Source organism: Argentina anserina, chromosome 7, assembly GCF_933775445.1.
Source record: "Argentina anserina chromosome 7, drPotAnse1.1, whole genome shotgun sequence".
NCBI classification, from domain to species: domain Eukaryota; kingdom Viridiplantae; phylum Streptophyta; class Magnoliopsida; order Rosales; family Rosaceae; genus Argentina; species Argentina anserina.
Window position 1 is genome coordinate 16,394,259 of NC_065878.1, and position 21,384 is coordinate 16,415,642.

The 21,384-nt window shown below is 35.8% G+C and overlaps 2 protein-coding genes across 2 annotated transcripts; both read left to right on the top strand.

The window, feature by feature from the left end:
• Positions 1-1,276: 1,276 nt before the first annotated feature.
• LOC126803676 (uncharacterized) lies at positions 1,277-3,148 on the top strand. Its single transcript, XM_050531437.1, has 4 exons — positions 1,277-1,727; positions 1,878-2,049; positions 2,254-2,524; positions 2,687-3,148. Exons 1-4 carry the CDS (start codon positions 1,277-1,279, stop codon positions 3,146-3,148), a joined length of 1,356 nt encoding a protein of 451 aa, XP_050387394.1.
• Positions 3,149-11,641: 8,493 nt separating this feature from the next.
• On the top strand, positions 11,642-15,781 carry LOC126801530 (rho GTPase-activating protein 3-like). The gene is made up of 5 exons (XM_050528911.1): positions 11,642-12,395; positions 13,552-13,672; positions 13,774-13,893; positions 14,222-14,452; positions 15,047-15,781. Exons 1-5 carry the CDS (start codon positions 11,908-11,910, stop codon positions 15,542-15,544), a joined length of 1,458 nt encoding a protein of 485 aa, XP_050384868.1. The 5' UTR covers positions 11,642-11,907; the 3' UTR covers positions 15,545-15,781.
• Positions 15,782-21,384: the final 5,603 nt, after the last annotated feature.

Genomic DNA, 21,384 nt, shown 5'->3' on the forward strand with positions numbered 1-21,384 from the left:
AATCTTAATTCCCTAAAATTTTCAAACACAAATTTAACCAGTAATCTGACTTATCTCCACCTACATGGTCCTCTAGTCCTCCACCAGACCACAACTGTAAGAGCATGGCGCCGGCCTTCATCAACAATTTGATATGGTGACTGACTGACTGGTGATGGTGAGTGGTGATTTTGCAAAGGTGTTGTTCCTACATCATTCTAAGTCTTCTTCCAGAAGTTTCAAAGCCTCATTAAGATCGTCCCTCACTCCCTCTCGTCTAGTCCCTCCTCGTAACTTCGTAAGTTCACTAAATTCAACTTTTAATTTGTAAAAATATTGAATTTTTCTGATTTTTTAATTTTATGATGATTCAAGATAGGAAATCTAGTAATTCATTACTTGATTTACTTCATTTTCCTAACAGAATTTACTTCAAGTTCCAGAGACCAAAATATAGAGAATCATCAATTCATCATCCAACATTCTAACAAACTGAGCAACAGAGCATGTGAGAAATTTTATTGATGTTTTCTTCTTAAAGTAATGTTTACTGATTTGAAATTAGTGTCTTTAGTGATGAAGATGTGCTTGTTTTATAACTGTAGTTATTTCATCTATTGTGAAAACTGAAAACTAGTATTGTCAGTAATGAGCATGATGTTGTGATATTGAATTGTTTCGAATTGTGCTATGTGCATTTATCAATTTGGTAGCTGTAATGTTAGTAGTTGTCTAATATATGCATTGGTATTCAATGATTATAGGTTATTAGTCTAAGATCTAAAAAATGTCAAACCCTCTGCAAAAATCGAAATGATTAAAAGAAATTACTTCATGGTTTTCAAGGGATGTTGAGTCCGGAAGTTCCAATTTGAATTCTACTCCTTCCATTACTTCTCCAAATTTTAATGATGAACCACAACCTTCAAGTCATTCTCTATTGCCCAACTTTCAACCTTTAGAGCCACCAAATATGATTAATGCTCTTCAACGTGATCTTGGATTACGTTGTCCAATTTGAGAATGGCCAGTGGATGAGCAAGATAGAGTTCGAAAAACCTACATTTCGTTAGAGCCTTTACAACCTAAGATGGTGTTTCCAATGACCAAATATGGGGGTCAACAACGGAAGTTTTAGTATTCTTGGTTCAAGATTTATCCATGGCTTGAGTACTCAATTGTTGTTGATAGAGCATTTTGATTTCCTTGTTTTCTTTTTGACACTAAAGATTCTGGCCATCATGCATTTACTGTGGAAAGATTTAAAAATTGGAACAAGGTTTATACGGGTAATAATATGTTGATGAAACATGTTGGAAGCATCACATCTCAACACATAGCTGCCCTGCAAAAATGGGATTCGTTGAGGAACTCAGATGGCCATATTGAAAGAGTTCTTGAGACAAGGTCATTGAAGGACGTGGAAGACAATCGATTGAGGCTTACAACTTCAATAGAGAGTGTTAGATTGCTTGCTAATCAAGGAGCTCCTTTTAGAGGCCATGATGAATCTAAAAACTCCTTGAATCGTGGATATTTTCAAGAAGTAATAAAATCATTTTCAAGGATGAGTGTGGATATTGAGAGAGTTGTCTTAGAAAATGCCCCTAGAAATTCCAAGTACACTAGTCCCTCAATTCAAAAGCAAATCCTCAATATCCTTTGTAACAAAGTAACGGGCAAGATCCGAGATGAAGTTGGGAACTCCAAATATTGTATTCTTGTTGATGAAGCTATAGACGTGTCCGGTAAGGAGAAAATGACAATCATTTTGAGATTTTTTGATTCTCAAGGCTTGATTCGAGAATGATTTTTTATGATTGTGAGTGTTCCCAATACTACCTCACAAACCCGTAAAAATGAGATCTCAAAAGTGCTTACTATGTACAATCTTCAAGTGAAAGACATGAGAGGTCAAGGATATGATGATGCTAGTAATATGAGGGGAATTTATAATGGGTTACAAGCATTGTTTATTGAAGAGTGTCCTTATGCATATTTTGTGCATTATTTTGCTCACCGTTTTCAGTTGGTATTAAATGCTACAGCTCAAGGGGTTAAAGAAATTTGGCAATTCTTTCAAACTTTGAGTTTAATTGTGAATTTTGTTGAGTCTTCTGCTAAGAGGCATTCAACATTGAAAGATGTGAGAATAGAGAAAATTGTTAATTTGGTTGCTTGTGGGGAACTTTAAACAAGCAGTGGTGCTAACCAAATTTGTACTTTGCAACGAGCATGTCCTACTCGGTGGAGCTCACATTTCCATTCTATCAGGAGTTTAATTGAATTGTTTAGCTCAATAAAGAAAACTCTTAATGATATGATTGATCAAGGAAATGGAGGACAAGCTGAAGCTATTCTTGGAGCTTTGAGGTCTTTTGAGTTTGTGTTCTGCTTGCTTCTAATGAACAAAGTATTAAAAGTTACTGATTTTCTTTGTCAGACATTGCAGCGGAAATCTCTAGACTTTGTGCATGCTATGATTTTTGTTGGACTTACAAAGTCACTTCTTCAAGAAATGAGAGAAGAAGGTTGGGAGGATTTGGTAGGAGAAGTGAAATCTTTTTGTGAAAAACATGATCTTGATATGCCTGATTTGAGTGCTCGTTAAAAATATGGTACAGGTCATGATTGCTAACAATGGAATTTCATTTCAATTGAACATAATTACCATATAGATGTGTTCAATGTTTGGATTGATCTTTAGTTGAGTGAATTGAATAAAAGATTCTCAGACCAAGCATCAGAACTCCTTATTCTTAGTTCAACCTTAGATCCTCGGGATAACTTCAAGAGTTTTAAAGCTGAAGATGTTTGCAATCTTGCCAAGAAGTTTTATCCTGAAGATTTTGATGATGGTGAAATGTTTACTCTTCAATCAGAGTGTGCATATTATGAGAAAGATATGCGACGTGATCCAAAGTTCCAGAAATTAGAATCCATTGCTGATTTGTGCCACACTTTGGTTCTAACAAGGAAGTCTGAATTTTTTCCTATGCTTTATAGATTGATTTGTTTAGTTTTGACTATTCATGTTTCTACGACAACAACTAAAAGGGCATTTTCAGCTATGAACATCATCAATAATAAACTTAGAAATAAGATGGAAGATGAGTTTCTTGGTGATTGTATGGTCCTTCATATTGAAAAAGAGATGCTGAGTCTATAGGTAATGATGAGGTGATAAAAGAGTTTGATGAACTATCGACTCGTAGAGTTAAATTTAGATAATTTAATTTTTTTGTCGTATCTATTTTTATTTCAATTAATAAAATTATTTGAGACTATCGATATTTTCACTATTTTCTTCTTATTTGGTTTAAAATTTCAAACATCCCCAATTTAGTCATCCTGGATCCGCCACTGATTACATTGTGGAATAAATCATCGGAAAATTGGAAAGGTGACTACAACTCTGTCGTGCTCCTTGGATAGTTACTTGATCAAAAGCGATGGTTGATCGATGTTCTAGGATATCATCTCTGTTCTTGGTTTATATGCAGAGTGGTTGCGCTCCTTGTCCTTTAATTACTTATTTTATGCAATTTTGTTGGTTACTTTGTTGTCAAGTCATGGCCTTCTTGAGATGAGTTTGGATACACTCGTCCAAATGCTTGTTATAACGTAGATTAACACCATGGTCAGAATTCTAATCTACTTGGTACACTTTTCACACTAAAAATTCAAAGAATTGGAGATTGTTTAGCCGTAAAATTTCCGCAACACATTGAATCAAGTGACCTTCCTCACTTTATTACTCTCAATGGAGAGACCAGCGCACGTATTTATAACAATAATTGAAAGAAGGTGAGGTTGTTCATCACCTATATATATATATATATAAATCAATAAAACAAGACTACGTAATGTACCTACTAGACTTAATTAGCTGTGATGTGAATTAATTGGCAGCTGGGATTTTGATTGATTCCCAGAAAATGCAGACAATGTAATTCTGAAAATTCAGAGTTGATCGATGAAATTTAATGATTTTGATCGGCTTTATGGGACATAATAATCGATGCCGATCAAGTCTGATAATTTTGCGTAGAGTATATACACTTGCGAACTCAAAGTTTCTTCATATTACGTTGTCCTTAATAAGTTTTGGAAGTTGGTTTGGGCTTGTTCGATCTCAAACAGTTTGTGGATAAACGATTAGACAAATGAGTCTCAAGTGTGCTCTTTTAGCATTTTAATTTCTTCAATTTGCATAACAGTCACATTGAGTTATGGCAGGTTCAATCCATGCCAGATGTTTGGCAATAGAGATCATAAATTTTAGACACCAACCCTTCACCCTTGTAATAGTACTTTAGTTCTTATGTCATTTCACTCATTTGATCGCTAGGTCGAAAATATAGAAACCCTTATCGACCGGGCCTGACATAATCAATAATATTGGTTTTGGGTTTCTAATCTTGAACCAGAGCTGACGGGCTTCTATCAACAGATCTAACCTCTACCTTCATTCAGTGGTTAGCCGTTTATTAAAATATGCATGACGGATACATATGAGTGATATATAGGACTATAAACACAGTTCATCTTCCATCGGGGAGATCTACATTTCGTTAGTTCATATGTATATCGGTAAATCAAAATATGATAGAGAAAATTACTCTGGAATAGTAGGTTAGTTTCATATTCGATCAAGACATTAGCTTTTTTATAAAATCGATTGACAGTATACGACTAACTCGAAGTTAGTCACATTTACATTAAAGTATGATCGATCTTATCCATAGATGCTTAAGAAAAATATCCATGGCATGGATATAAGATCGATCATGACAAAGCAGTAGCAATATATATTCTAACAATTTTGATCCTTCTATCGCTCTCTGGCCAGAAGTTGTATATAAAATTAAGTAGCAGAAACGTAACAAACCCATAAACCATAATTAACTAAGTTGACTCGGTTCTTAATCTGAAATGCCAATGTATTCTTAAGGTTGAAACTGAGCGATTAGTTATTAAAGGTGGTGGTGCAGTTGAGCCATATTACACGTGTGTTTTACCTAATATCGTGGTCATCAATCACATTTCTACCTGTATTACAAAAGGCCTTTAGGTTTGATGCTTCATCCTTCATATTCCTGGAGTAGCTTCAAAGAAACTCAGACCCAAAAACAGAATATGGTTCGCCTCCTTTTCTCGAATTGAAGTTTCTCTTTTTCCAGGAAAATGTGTCAGTAATTGCATGCATGACCTAATAGACCTGAAGCATGATCGAAAGCATATAATTCGTTCTTTGTAGAATTAGCTGTTGGGGCAGTTAGCTATATCATATCAATCATATGTATCAGTCCTACGTGATTGATTAATTATTACTCAATCGATCACTGATATATCATATGTGTGTACATATGACATGCATGTTAATTGGACTAATATATAGGGTACTCGAACTGTAACTATCATCCATGTCGTAAATGATTACAGGTCATTCAACGACCAGTGTGGGCAGTACTGTTCGATCTGAGTTAAACCTAGGGTTTAAATGCTTAATTAGTTGTGGCAAACTGGGGGATGATTTGGGGACAAAAACTAGACCTACTTTCATATGAAATCTCTACTTATTTTGTCATTTTAGTTTCAAGTTAGACGACTGATATTGCAACTACTACTAACTAACCATAGTTTCAACATACTGTGGCTGTACTTGTACTTGGAGCAGCTGAATTTATTTTAAAAGTCAGCTTATGCTTATTTTTAAGAATAAGTGGCTAATAAGTAAATTAACTGAGAGTTTGATAAACTGGTTTTTATAAGTGGTTACTAGTGGCAGAAGCAGTGAAAATGCGTTTGGTAAACTCAAACGGACTTTTGTTTTTAATTTGTCAAATGACCAGTTTAGACATTTGAGATTGTCCCTGCTATCTTCACTCTCTCTTCAAGTATGGGACAAAAAATCTTCTACCTTTTTCTCCTTTGCGATCACGCATGAACTGTCTAGAGTGAATATGTATCACCTCATAATGATGAATGTGTTATACTGCTTGCTCAACAATTTGTTCATTACAAGTACGTGCTAATATCTTGAATACGTTCATAGACCAACCGGTAATCACATATAGCTACAAAAGTTTTATCATCCTTGATTGCAACATGCAAACTGAGCAGCAAACAACTCATGTAAGTTCAATAATCAGTACCAATAACATTTTAACAAAAATAACTTCTATATATATATAATCTAAAATCAAATACTACAAAGTGAAAATTGAAAAACCTTCCAAACAAATAATAGTGCAATAATTGTTTATATAGGTTCCTCCGGAATTATAAGGACTAGCGTGGTGACATAATGAATTCTTAGCAAAACCATGACAAACGACTGCACCCGTACATGAATGAGGATTGTTGTAATCAGAGACGGATCTAGGATCCAAAAGTTCTCTAGGCTAATTTTTACAGGCACACAATTTTTTTTTCTTTTAAGGTTTGGATCCAGTGGGAGGCACCTATATCAAGCATACCAAAAAAAAATCCTAATTCAACAATTTGCCATAAGAAAAAGAGCAACTGCAGTTTAGTAGAGCCAAACTACAGACTGCCTTAAACCTTTTATCCGCAACAGGGTTTGGTATTCCTTGAAACACATAATGATCATAGAAACTTGATCCACCAAATGAGGGTTCCCTCAGATTGTTCCTTCTTTGAGATGTATCAAATGCGTATCATTCAGCACTACTAGTGTCATGAAGATAATCAGAATGGCATCCAAGGACATAATTTTCATCAATGGCTGGAAGCATAGGAAGGACAAAATTTCTCAGCTATGATTAACTGATTACCAATAGCTACTACCTCACTCTGAATAAATTCAAAAAACTGAAGTTAATATCTTTATTTCAAACACACAAGAGTACTAAAAGGACATAACTTTTAGTGTTCTAATTTATGGGAGAATGCAGAGGTAGGAAGTAAATCAAAGTATCAGCCTCGCATTATGATTGAAGAAAACATCACAGACAAAAGCAAAGTATCAGCCTAGCATTATGAATTACCACAACTAACAAAAGCCAATGTAAGATCACCAACCTAATTCCCAACTTGAAGAGCCTATATAACCCTCCAGCAAACACTTCTACTGAGAATGCAACAGCAAATCTTCTCCATGGCAAATTAAAATGGTACCAAAATTTTCATGGGATTTCCCAAATCGGAATATAAATCTACATTAAGTTGAAAGATATAATGTATTGTACCTGAGATAATGATTGAACCTATATATGTATAAATTCCCAGATAACAAACCAATGAAGTGAAAGTTCACAAGCTATGATTCTCACTTGTCCTTAAAGCCTTAAAGGAGCACAGTGAAGCCAGGATGCAGTGGTAAAATAGTTTGTTCGTTATTTTTACAAAGAAAACAGGGAAAAAGCTAAACGACGAGCTCTCATGCATCCACCCATGAACTTAAAGCACACACATACAGTCTTCATTTTTTATGAAGAATGACCAAGGTTCAAAATATCGGTATCGGGAGATATATCGTTTTTTTAAAAAGAGATATCGGATATATCGGGGATATTGGAAAAAATATCATTCATCTTCCAAAATTATTTATTTATTATTGAATTACATACAAACAAATACAATTATTAATTTACCTAATACCAGAAAAAAAAACTCTAGGTGCTTGAAAAGATGCACGTTGGTCACCAAAACTACAATACTCTGCCAAAGACATACGAGCCATATAGTACGAAATGTAATGGTTAACATGATAGTCATATATCTTTTTTGAGCTACCAACAGTTTCTCCAAGAAGTGGATAGTAAGGAGGAACCCAACTCGATAATTAATCATAAACGTCTCCAAACTAACCATAATTGTAAATAGGATTATCAGATTAATAGTTGACTTCATGTTATTCGTTTGACATCCCACTGTGCTCTGTGCCTAAACTGATATAATCAAAACTCAAGTCAACTAAACTAACATCAGATGAAATACTTTGATCATCAATGATTCCTCTTGTTCTCCTCCCGCATCTATTTTGTTGTTGCGCACTATGACCGCCTGTTCTAGATCCATGATTCTCATCTTGGGTATCTCCATCACCTTGTCGACTTCCACCACTACCATTACCATTACCATTACCACCACCACCACCACCACCATCATCATCACTATATGAACTATCTGGAGTTGCTACACCGCCCCACACACTAACATTATCAAAATCATTTTCCGGGTCTCTAACTTCATCAGATAATACCTTGTTTACATCAATTCCAAAATTAGTTGTCTTTTCTACGACATGTGGAGGAAGGTTGTCATTTTCATCATCGAGTTGTGTAAGCATAATCCAATTATGAAGATGATCAATGACATTCTGAAGTGGTTCACTAGTAACATGAAGTAGATCGATATAGTTGTTTTCATTGATCACATTATCATTTGCTCGTTTATCACGTAGTCGTAACTTCATGTTGTAGTAGCAGTATACGAGTTTTTCCAACTTCATGAGATTACGTTGTGACCCTATATTTTGGATTCCCTCAAAGTCAAGGAGAGCACTGGTCACTGATATGGCTTGACTTTTAAGAGTTAAGACTTAAATTTTTACTCCTCATCTCGATATCTTTTACAAAATATTAAAAATTAGCCGATTGAATGACTACTCTTCTAGTCTTATTGTTTATATTCCTCGAGGCTTGAGGTGATTAATTAATCAAAAACTCCAGGTCAAGGAGAGTCTGAGACATTCTCAAGTTGAGTTAAATTTTTTTAAGTGAAAATTTTCAGATATTTCTCTAAAATATCAAAGATATATAGGATATATCGTAAATATCAGAGAAATATCGGAGATATCTTATGTTATCGGAGAAATATTGCAGATACGGGAAAAAATAAGATATTTACCCCTAAGATATATCGCTTTTTTTTATAGAGATATCAAAGTATATATCGGAAATATCGGGGAGAGTTTGTACCTTGAGAATAACTAGAAAAGGTTGGTTCTCTGTAAGAAACCAAACCCCAAGAAATTGAGATTCAGAGCTTCAACAATAATGAGGACCCATCGAGTTTCATCATTTCCTCTTTCATTTCTCCTACTTACCTCGACGACATCCAGCAATGGGGGACAAAGAAAAAAAATCCAAAAAAGCATGATATTGCAGAGTTGCAGACATGCCCAGAAGAGCAATCATCACAATAAAACTAATTCAGATGTTTATAATTCCATCAAGCTAGAGGGTTATGGAGATAGGTCATGTTTCAGTCAGTCGAGTGCAACAAGAGAGAGTTTTGAGGTTGGGTACCCCGTGTAATTCCATCAAGCTACTGAGGGTACTCAGTGGGATTTTGAAAATTTCACTTAATTTTCGCTACAATATTCAGCGTGTTTGCTCGACTTCTGCTTCTAAAAGAAGGTCTAGAGGTGCTTCAGCTTTTCCTTCTACAAAGCCATTGCTTCTTAGAGAAGCCGCAAGTCATGGAGTTTACCAAACACTAAATAAGACTTCATTTATAATCACCGGAGCTGAAAAGCTCTACCAAACACAGCCTGTATAATTAGTTCATAGTTAGGCTACTGCTATCACTACGTACTAGCAAATTTAAATGGGAAGATCGCATGCATTGTTTATCAACAAAATTCGGAGCTAAGCATATCTAGCTAGCTTGGACGTGCGTTGGTCGAGTCACAAACTACAATTAAGTTCTTTTTACACGCATACACTTCAAATAACAAATGACTTATATGATCAAATGCACAACTCACATGAATTGCGGATGTATATCATTTCCATATATGATGATCAAACTTTGTTACTAATTAAACCAAAGGTATGAAGCTTATAAATGGAAATGGAAATGGATGAAGCCAGAGAAGGCTAGGTGTCTTGCGATGTGCAAAGGTTGAAATGTGAACTGTGACAAGTCGTGAAGGGCAACACATGTGAAGCTTTATTATAACAATAGTTCGAGAGCAACCATAGTACGTATAGTTGGATCAATTCATCAATATATATAACACTAATGACATATTGCTCAATCTGCGTGACATGCATGGCCCTGTTCACGTGTCGCACGACTTTTGCATTTATGGAGTAACCCCATCGGGGCTAGGAATGAAAACTCCGACGAGGACAGGCCGGTTTGCAACGCCGGCCATATTCTGCCACTCGATATTGTGTTCTCGACCAATCCTAATCGCTCCAATATTTTCCATCCTAGCTCGTCAGAATTGGTATAAAGTCCACATCAAATAAATGAAGTTGTATCTCTGTACGTAATTTGCTCTACGACACAATTGTGATTTCTCATTTCACACAAAATCCTTCGATGACTTATCAGCTATTTTGCTTGATCGAGGAATGGTGTCACAAAAATGGAGACGAACCAAATTAATTTAACTTTACTGTTAAATGGAGGACAACGCACCGGAGATGGGGGCGGCAACGTCGTAGTGTGGCTATGGTATGGTGGCCGGTGGCGGTGGTGGAGGATGTGGGGCTTAGCGGTCAAGATAAATGACAAAAGTGGAACAAGGGACATGGCATGTGGCCATGTGACTCGATTGTGAGGTCCGCGGGAGATGGCATGCAAAATAACAAAAACAGTCGGACCATGTCCCATTTCAGATGCTACATGACATAAACCACTGCCTCCTTCATTTTCAAAGCTTTTCCTTTCATCCTTGTCCTCCTTCTTACCAAAAAGGTTCCAAAACTTCCCGATTCCCTAATCAAATAATAGAAACTTTTGAATTCGGTGGATTGTAATATTCATTTTGCATCTCCAATTGTTTAGAAGTTTGATTGAGTATGCAGACAACTAGTTTCATGGTACGCCCGTCCGATCATATATATATGTTTTTTTTTAAGAAATATTTTATCTGTTTTTGTTATACAAATAAAATGGCTCGTGCATACATAATATTGGCTTAGTGTACGATCACAGAAGGTGTAACCAGTAATTATATTATTTTATGATGTAGTAAACATGCACGTGATGAAAGATGAAAAAAATATTATTTAATTATAAGTAATTAATCATAAATAAACACAATAAAAAGTGAACCAATAATACTAATGAGATACGACACGTAAACTATGTACCGAGTACAAAAATTATTATATCACGGTCACGCGATAAACTTGTTATACCTACAATTTTATGGAAAGCAGCTGGTGTTTCAATTCGGTAGATACCTGTTTCGGTTTTGTAAGAAGATACGCACTGCACTAAATTGTAGGAGACGCTAAAAACTGATTTAACTTGTACATGATTAAAGGGTGTTTAATTGATTAGACAAGTTTACAGTAACATTTTCCAAAAATAACCAACTTTTCTATATATTTATTTTAAATTTTCAAAAGAGTAGATCCACTGATCGAGTAGATTGTGTGACTTATTTGGTCGGATAACATAGACCCAACAAATGTGGGAGATAATTCGGGATTGAAATGACCTAGCGAACTACATTGTTTGTATTCACCGAAAACAAGTCGGATTCTTTTTTTATTTCTTATCAGTATTCTGACAACTCAGATCCTTCAAAGTCAGATTCTTCAAAGGTTGGATTAAGCCCTTCACCTAAAGCCAGGCCCCCCTTCAAATTTTTCATTCAATCATATAGTCTGATTTAACCTCTCACATGAGTAACTTCCAAGACAAATATCACAACACAACACTCACTCCCACACCTTCTTGTGTACTTGTCATCTCTGTGTTGAAATAACAAATCAGAAACCAAAGAAAAGTGAAGCTTCTTCTTCTTCATCATCACCTTCATCTTCACACCACCACACCCTCTTCAACTCCCTAATAATCATTCCCACCTTCTCCCCAAAGCAACCCTCTTTACCAAACCCACCTCCTCCTTCTCTCTAAATATCAACTCCCCATTTCCCCATTTTTATATTCTCCTTCATTTTTTTTCCTTTTGGATTCTCCTCATTAGCAAAAATGGCTCGCTTGTTCCGATCCAAATCTTGCGGGCTCATCGAGTTCAAGGTTCCTCCTCCGACCCGGTTCAACCATGAAGACGAAACAGAGAGAGAAGAAGAGGTGGAAGAAGAAGAAGAAGAAGAAGAAGAAGATGATGATGATGATGAAGGAGGGTCTGAGTTTGATGAATACGAAGAAGATTCGTGTAAAGTGTCGACCCCATTTCTGAGTCCGATGAGGAGAGCCGGTGGGGCTCATAAAGGTCGGAACTTTAATACAGGACAGACCAACAACCAGTTTGCGATTCTGGATATTCTGCTGGGTGCTCTGAGGAAGTCTCTGATCACTTGCAGTGTGGAGAGGGATGACGTGGCGTCCTCCATTGATATTAGCTCACCTACGGAGGTGAGGCATGTTTCTCATGTCACCTTTGATAGGTTTAATGGGTTTCTGGGTTTGCCTACTGAGCTTGAGCCTGAGGTTCCCAGGAAGGCACCTAGTGCTAGGTGAGTAACTGTTCTTTACTTATGATAATATCGCTGTGCGATTTTGGTTTTTTTTTTGGTTGGATTTTTGTTGTCTGGAAATTTTGGGGCTTTTGGTAGTTTGGAAGATTCAAGTACAAAATTATTATAGATAATTTTTGACTGTGTGCATGTGTATTGACTTTGAACGCTAATCTGTGTACTTTTTCATTGATGGTATCCTATGTTTTCTTCTGTACACTTCTAGTGGTCATCAATTTTTTTGAGAAGGCTAATGATTTGTCTTTCTTATTCCTTGTTTACCCAGAAGGGTTGGTGTTTGATGGTCCATAAGAAAACAGAGAAAAAGTTAAGGGCTTTAAATGGCTCTGTTTGTTGAACAGAGAATTGGGTTGAAGAAGGTTGTTAGTTCCCTTGTTTGTGCTGATCAGAAAGTAACTTTTTTTAGGTCTCTAATGACATATAACTTCAAGTACAAGGATTTAATCCTTACTACAGGAACCGAGTTCTCATATAGAGTTTCAGATGTTTTTGCAGTTCATATTTGGGAAGGACATTTAGAGGATGGAATATAAAAATGAGGCTTTTGGGAAGCAGAGAGATGATGCACTTCTATCATAGGCTTCTTACCGCTTCTATGCTTATAGTCTTAATAAGCGTTGCTGCTTACTGTAGCTTTTGCTTCATTTCTGCTTGACTGCTTGTACTCTATTTTAACAGGGTAGAAGAGGGATAGTAAAATAGAGGGGCCGGATCTTCTTTTCTAGGGAAAAATGGTTTTTACAATGAAGGTTTTCAGTTGGTAATTCTAAACTCTAATCATCAATGAAAATATTTGGCTTGTTCATTTTGCAGCTGCAAATATTGTACGCGTAACTTTAAATATATCTGGTTGTGCAAATGGATTTGCATAGGGTAGCTCAAACATCAATGTACTGACCCTTGTATATAACTTTTTCCGAGTTTCAGCACATTCTGTTGCAGAATTTCTTAACTAATATCTTGATATATATTTGGTTTATGATGTTCATGGATATTTCTGTGTAGATCTTTCTGGGCTATCTGTTTGAATATATGTCTTACTTCATTCTCTCATACCTAATTTCAGCACTTTTGTCCCCCACCCCTCTTTGGCTAACTACTGATAGTGTGCCACTGTTTTTTTTTCCTTATCTAGTGCTAGTGTGTTTGGGGTCTCCGCAAAGTCAATGCAGTGTTCTTATGATGATAGAGGAAACAGTGTGCCAACAATACTTCTTATGATGCAAAAGCGATTGTACTCAGGAGGAGGCCTTAAAGTGAGTTACTCATTCTGGTTCACTACCTAATTTTTACTTGTACGCTTCTTGCCTTTCCTAACAAAATATGAGGTTTTCTCTGATTCTTATCACCCCTAAAGGCAGAAGGAATATTCAGAATAAATGCGGAAAATACTCAAGAAGAGCGTCTTCGGAGCCAATTAAATAGTGGTGTAGTTCCTGATGGAATTGATGTTCATTGCTTGGCGGGTTTAATAAAGGTAAACATTTTTTAAATTAAATAAGAAACCCCTCCATCGTGCTCTTGTATACTTCTCGAAGCATGTGGCATCGGTTCCTTCTTCACAGTGTTTACTGTTGATGAATTGTTGTGGACTTAAATTGTCTCCTAAAGCATTTAAAATCCCTGAAATGTCAATATTCTCTACTAACCTTGTTGGATTAAGTCCCTCAATTTTTTTTGCATCGAAACTCATATTCCACATCCTGTTGCATTCGTTCTCCTTTCTTTTTTAATGTTTTGTCCTCCACACTATTATTTATAATCCTTAATGGGTGCTCTCTCCTATTTCCTTCTTACATCTGCAGGCATGGTTTAGAGAGCTTCCAACACGAGTACTTGATTCTCTTACACCAGAGCAGGTGATGCGGTGCAACACAGAAGATGACTGCACAGTACTTATGCAGTCACTTCCTGCGACGGAAGCGTCACTGCTTGATTGGGCCCTTAATTTGATGGCAGATGTTGCGCAGAATGAACAACGCAATAAGATGAATGCACGCAACATTGCTATGGTTTTTGCTCCTAATATGACAGAGGTTTGTTGCTTTTGGTTAAGGCATGGTCTTTTGTAGCTGTGTTACTACTGTCAATATCTTCTTTGAAACTTCATGCATGGTGAGAATTGGTCAAGCATTATTTAGGCATGCTCCAAATATAAATCTGTTGCTGACCATATCTACTATTCTAGAGTTCTAAGATGAGTAGTACAATTAATGTTGTTGCTTGCGCCTCCAAGTTCGGTCAAGTTGGTCTGGAGTCGATACTTGAAACAACACGATTTAGATAGAACTCCCTGGTTGAACTCCATAATAATACGTTTCCATCAACCTGATACTTAGTCAAGTGTAGGCCTGGGAATATTGGACCACCCATTAAAGGATGAGTAGGGGTTCCACATCTTCAAAAATGGTTTTTTCTTGGTAGCTAATATGGATAAAATGACTTTGCTATGCTTGTATAAGCAGCAATCCTTTGTTAATTAAGTTGGGAAGTTTACTAGCCCGTCTGTACTGTAAACCAGTTTGACAACAGGTGGTAACTGTGGATGTATGATCATCAGATGATAAATTTAGCTCAGAAACAAGTATAGCTTATTCTTATTAAGTGCTGAACAAGAATTATTGATGCAGATGGCAGATCCTTTAACAGCATTGCTACATGCAGTGCAAGTTATGAATTTCGTCAAGACACTAATCGTAAAGATCCTGCGTGAAAGAGAGGAATCAGCTGCTGCTGAGGCTTCACAGAGCTTTTCATGCTCAAAATCTCTCAACTATAATAGTGATCTTCCTTGTTCCATTATGGGACATGTTAAGGACAACTCATTGAGGGCCATCATTATGGACAGCCCTGAAGTCTGCATTGACGCTAAACTATGGTGCGCTCCTGCAATGAGTGACGAGGAAGAGGAAATCGAATCCAATTCCAATAGTAACCCATCTTGCAAGGATGAACTGGAAACTGTTTGTAGATCAGGTGGATATGAAGCCGGAGACTGGTTAAGCTTGAGGAAAGGAGTGCGGAAGCTGTGCAGCCACCCGGTGTTTCAGTTGAGTAAGCCGGCTAAGAAAACTGCAAATGTTGGGATTGTAAATACTAGGGGAGGAGGTGGAGAAGCTTGGGCATAGAAATGGGAAAGCTGGGAAAGTATTTGTATTTGTTCATATGTTTGTGGTTTGTGCAAAACATTCTATTAGTATAGATATGAGGGTTTTGGTTGATTCTCTAGTCAGATATAAAATGTTTGGAAGGAACTAACTAGAGGGGTTTAGTAAAATAGTGGAACTCTTTCAAGGACAACCTTGCACCATTTAATTCGTAACTGTGTGTGTTAATGATAACAGTGATGGAAGATTTTGATTGAAGTAGGTTGGTGCTCTTGCAGATTGTGATGCAAACTTTCTGTTCCCTTTTGGAAATAACAGCAAAAAAACAAAAATAAAAAAGGACTGGCCCAATTGGGCCAAGCCTTACAACCTCACTCAAAGCAGTAAAAGCCCAGAATATTTGGAATTTTACTAAGCTCACAGCGGGCTTCTGTACTCTAAATTGTTGCAATCTCGGAATCTCCTATAATTATTTCTTGAACTTCGGCGTTTGGAGTTCACTGAGGAGTGAGGAGTGAGGAGGAACAAATCGCACCAAACTTTACTCTTTTCTTTAAGATACTCTTTCACTAAACATTCTGGAATAGTAACCCCTCATTGAATTAACACGCGGTTGTGCTTAGCTACGTCAGATATGATTCGATTGTGAATTATAGCTAAGAAAATATAAATAATTATAACAGCCTACTATATAGAATTCACACAGGAAATCATTGGAGATGACGTAAGTAATGACTAATTTGGCAAAGCTTTTTGTCAGTAACCAAAGTATCCAAAGTTTAGACTTTGGATCTTTATCCCAGATCTTTGCATTAAGATACAGCTAATTAGTTTAGTCCTTAGTTTATTACAGGGTTTAACAACATCGTTATCGCTCTTTTTTATATATATATTTTTAGAATGCATCGTCATCGCTCTTAGAACCAATCAAACTTATCATATCTCTCGCGTCCTTAATTAGTCATAATAACCAACATTATTAAGTGTTTGCCACCTTACAATATCTAATAAATAGCATAGGTTCTAAAACGTACGATGGTACCCGGCATGCAATTTTCACTCAGCCAAAACGCATTATAATTGATTTTAAAATAGAGAGCATGGTTGCGGTGAAGAAATCGTGTGTTAACTTAATTAACAATGAGGTCTTAATCATCGTGATGTTTACATAATTTTACAAATATTGGGATGTACACTTGGTACTTTTTTGTAATTAAATAATATAACTGGAGTGCACCGTAATGATGTCATTTAGACTAAGGGTGTCCACGCTGCGCGGTGTGGGTTGGAGACTTGGAGGTAAAATCAAATCAAACCCATTTTAAACGGTTTAATTATGTTGTAAATTAGATCTAGTATTTAATTAGTCAAACTGTATATCGGTAAAACATATTTTCTGACGTGGTTTCAGATAAATTATTTGTTTTCACATATTAAATTAAAATATATAAAGTCACTAAGTATCTGAATAATATTATAAATTAAAATATTAATCACGTTTTGAAGACACAAATTTTTGAATAATACTACATAATAATGTCTTTTAAATCTTGAAATATATTACGAGATAAAAACTAAAGAGAGAAAGAAAGACGAAATAGTAAAAAGAAATATAATTTTTTGAATTTAGAATAGATCTTGGCAATCTTGCGACTTAGAGGCTTAGAGATAAGGTTTTGTTACTATTAGAGTATTGATGTATTACTATATTATCATGTTATTATTAAATATATAATAAAAATAATTATTTATTTTAAACATGTGCGGTTTGGTTTTATCCGGTTTAAGAAATGTCTAATCCTAATCCAATTCATTTATCAACGATATGGTGTTTTCACAATTCACAATCCTAATCTAGTTCACATAAAACGATACGGTACGCTATTCGGTTTAAAAACCGGCGTGATACGGTGCGGTACTGCATTTTTTATAACGGCCACAGTACTGATACTCTAGTATTAATGGGCAATTACGGACTTCATTCACTCTATTGTGATCTAGTTAGTTATGATTTCAAGTTATCGAAACGATTAAAAATGCTTGGCAAATATTTTGTTGTATCTCCTTGACAGCTCTGGCTCAATAAGAGTCATCTCTTTAGACATGATGATTCATTCAATGATTTCAATCAAATCCTGTCTTAAAGCGGATTGGAAAATTAAAATGCGCATTATAGAAACCCTATCTTTCAAAAGTCTAATTCTGCAATGCTGCAATATCGAAAAGGAGAGGATTCAATATCTGAGGTTTGAGGGTTTCTACGGCACTGTTTTTCGGAAACAAAATTACTGACCATTATAATTTGCCCACCATCATGCACGTTCTCCAATTCTATTGACACATGTCATTTTTATAACTATAGTAATTTTTTCTAACCATAATTGATTATTTAATTAAGGAAATAAATTTAAAACAATTCTGTTTGGCTCTACGAACTGCAAATAATTTGCCCCTTTCAGCAAATCTAGAACTTGAAATTACGGCAAATAGTGGAATTGATCATACAAAATTAGAGAACAACAAATACTCACGATGGCAGTTCAACCCAAAAACATATACTCACCAAACCTCTCTCTCTCTCTCTCTCATATATGAACCATCCAAACCGGCCATACATTCAAATGATTCAATCAAGTTCAACCCTTAAACAGCACAGCAAATCAAATATATATAATGTGTTATGTTGGCAAAGCAACAAAGTTCCTTCGTAGCAAAAAAAAAAATCTTCATTTTTGTGGTGAAGTGTTTCAGGATTCTCCGTCGTGGCCTTCATTCTTGATTTTTTAGAAACATTTTGATTAGTTTCGTTGATTTTTAATCATACAATTTATTAAAATGATTTAAATGATCAATCATGCTTAGAAAAAATGACATGTGTTAATAAAATAAGAGTGAGCATCATAGTGGGCCAACTTGGGTACTCGACAAATTTTGCTTCCATGTTTTCCAGAATTAACAATATTTTGTAGAGCAAAACCACATCTCCTTCTTCCGAAATGAAAGATAACTGTCCTATCAGATCGCTCAACCTCATATCGGAGGGCAATTCGATCAAGGACGAGGTGGGAAAATATAACTCACAGAGACATGAATGCATTATGCATGGTACGGTTGTCAGGTTTATAAATAAAAACACAGGTCCTAGTTCATGTATATCAGAGCTTTAGGACAGTGAACATGCTAAACATGATTTATTATTCGTCTGTTCTAGTGTTCTAGGACTTGGTATGTAAAGTTTCTGCACATCGGGGTTCCATTACCAGGCACTAGCTATACTCCCATATTTAAGCATAATTTGGACATAAGGCGTTGCAAAGCTACAGCCTCTACGTTGATGATCGAGTAATTTGATCCTCAATACTTGGAATAATTGGGGATCGGAGCAGCATTTAGTTGTGCTGCGTTTTCATAACTCTTTCTTTGGTAAACAGTGCTTTCATCGATAAGGAGAGAAAGAGAACTAGAGAGTGACAGTGCATGCTATATGCTCATAAAAGAGTGAAAACTACACGTACTTTTCAGTCGGATGCTCATAATACCATAACTGGCATTGTAGCTACGTATATCTAATCAACAAACAAAGAGAGAGAGGATGATTTTAAACTCCGTGTTGTCTTCTTATGTTGTTCTTCAAATTGTTAATGTTCAAACTGGTTTTTGTGATGATCTTGCTGACCGATTTATTTGAGAGACTACTTCTAATGGATGTTTCTCTGTCGAATCTGTTTACAACTCTCTTTTTGAGATAAATGACGCTCAAAACCCTATATAGAGATTTGTTTGAAAGGTGAATTGTCCTCCTAAGCTGAAAACTTTTCTTTGGTCTGTGATTCACAAAAAAATTCTAACTAATGTCCAAAGAACTAGAAGAAGGTTTACTATACGTGCTACATGTCCTATTTGTAACTCTGCAGATGAAAGTCTTTTTCACATTTTTAGAAATTGTTGCATATCTAAGACTATTTGGAATGGTATGAGTCCTCATATTTCAATCGCTAATTCATTTTCTCTTGATTGGAATAGTTGGTTGGTGGCTCAGCTTCACTGCCATTTTAAAGTTAAGAATAACATTCGGTGATGTAATATTTTTGTCTTTGTTTGCTGGTTTATATGGAAGTGGAGAAACAAGCTAGTGTGTTTTTGATACCTCCTTTATCATGCATGTTCACACTGCTAAAATCATCTGGAATTATGCGAAGAGTGGAGCTGCTCTCTAAGCAAGGCTAAAGTGAGTACTTTTTATAGTTATACTATGCTTTCCTGTTCTAGGCATCTTGCTTGTTGGTATAAGTTGAATATTAATAGCACCAAAACTTCTAACTCTGGGAAAATTGGTGTTGGATGGGTGATTAGAGATCATCATGGGCATTGGATTCATAGTTTTCAAATGAACTCGGGGACTGGGGAGATTTTGGATGCTGAGGCTTGAGGCTTATTTTTTTGGCTGAACCTCATTGCCAAACATTATAGTGGAAATGTTGAAATTGAGTCTAATTCTGCCATTCTTATCCAACTTACGTAAAGGGATAACATTTCTATACATCCTCTTGGGTCACTGCTTGCTAGTTGTGCTTCTATGATTTCTAAACTACAGAATGTGAAGCTCTCATATTTTTAGAGAGTGTAACATGGTTGCTGATACCTTGGTAAAAAAGAGTAGTTCTCATGAGTTAAGGTTGACTGAGTTTGCTGATCCCCCTGCACATGTTGCACATGCTTTCTTGTACAATCTAGCCAGTGTTGCTAGATGTAGACGCACATGAGCCTGCTTTAATATTTAACCTCTGTGCTTTTGTTTCTGGGCCTGTTAGGTCCCCTTTGTAAAAAAAAAAAAAGATGATGATTTTGGTTTTTCTTTTTAAAGCTTTTTTTTCTGTTACAAGGGCAAAAATGAGATTAAAATTTTTAACATGTACAAATAGTAGACTTAGAGGTGTAACTATATACATGAATGGTTCGTATAAAATCGTATTGAAGTAGAAATTAATTGATTGACATAAATTTGAATTGTGGCCATTTGATCAATGGTTTTAATCATGCATAATCAAAACCGTTTATTCATAGTCGATGATTCGAATCCCGTTTGGAATTTCATCCTCGCAAGTGGCAAATTATGTTTGATAGTTTATGTGCACTTCAGAGAGAAAAACGTTTATATATGCAGTCCTTTTCGATGCCCGTGGTGTTTAAGAAAAGTAAACTGAATCTCGTCAAATCAAACAAAAGTTTCGTCCTAGTTCGGCACCAACGTAACTGTCGTTTAATTTTCTGTCTGATAAACAACCCTACATAAGTTTAGCCAGCATTTTACTCTTTAATATAATGAGTCACCTCAGTCTTGATTAATTTGAATCATCTTATCATGAAAGCTACCATAGTGATGAAATTCCAAAACTAGTGCTATGTTTAAAAGTTTAGGCGCACTCTTTTAACGTGCTGTAAAACTTAATTATTAGTTAATGGCTCCTCCTACGTTAGAATAAGTTAGCATAGAAGGATATCATCCGGAACCGTAATTATAAACTGAAGTAATGATGTCACTTCGAATTTAAAACTAAAATCGAGTACGAGATGTAGAATCATACATTATTTTTCACATTACAATTGCATGCAGGTCTAAATTAATATCGTTAGAGCATCTCCAATAAATTTGACATTTTAGTAGAGAAAAAGTGAGGTTTTACAAAATATTTGGTATTTTCTTACTCCAACATCTTCTGCATTCCCTTCTCCAAAATAGAGAGAGATGAGAGAGAATGAGAAATTCTTCAAATTTGTAGTAACCTACAAAATTTTACAAAAACAACATTTAATGCTCATACACTTTATCCAATAACTCAAGCTTTATTAACAACCCATTA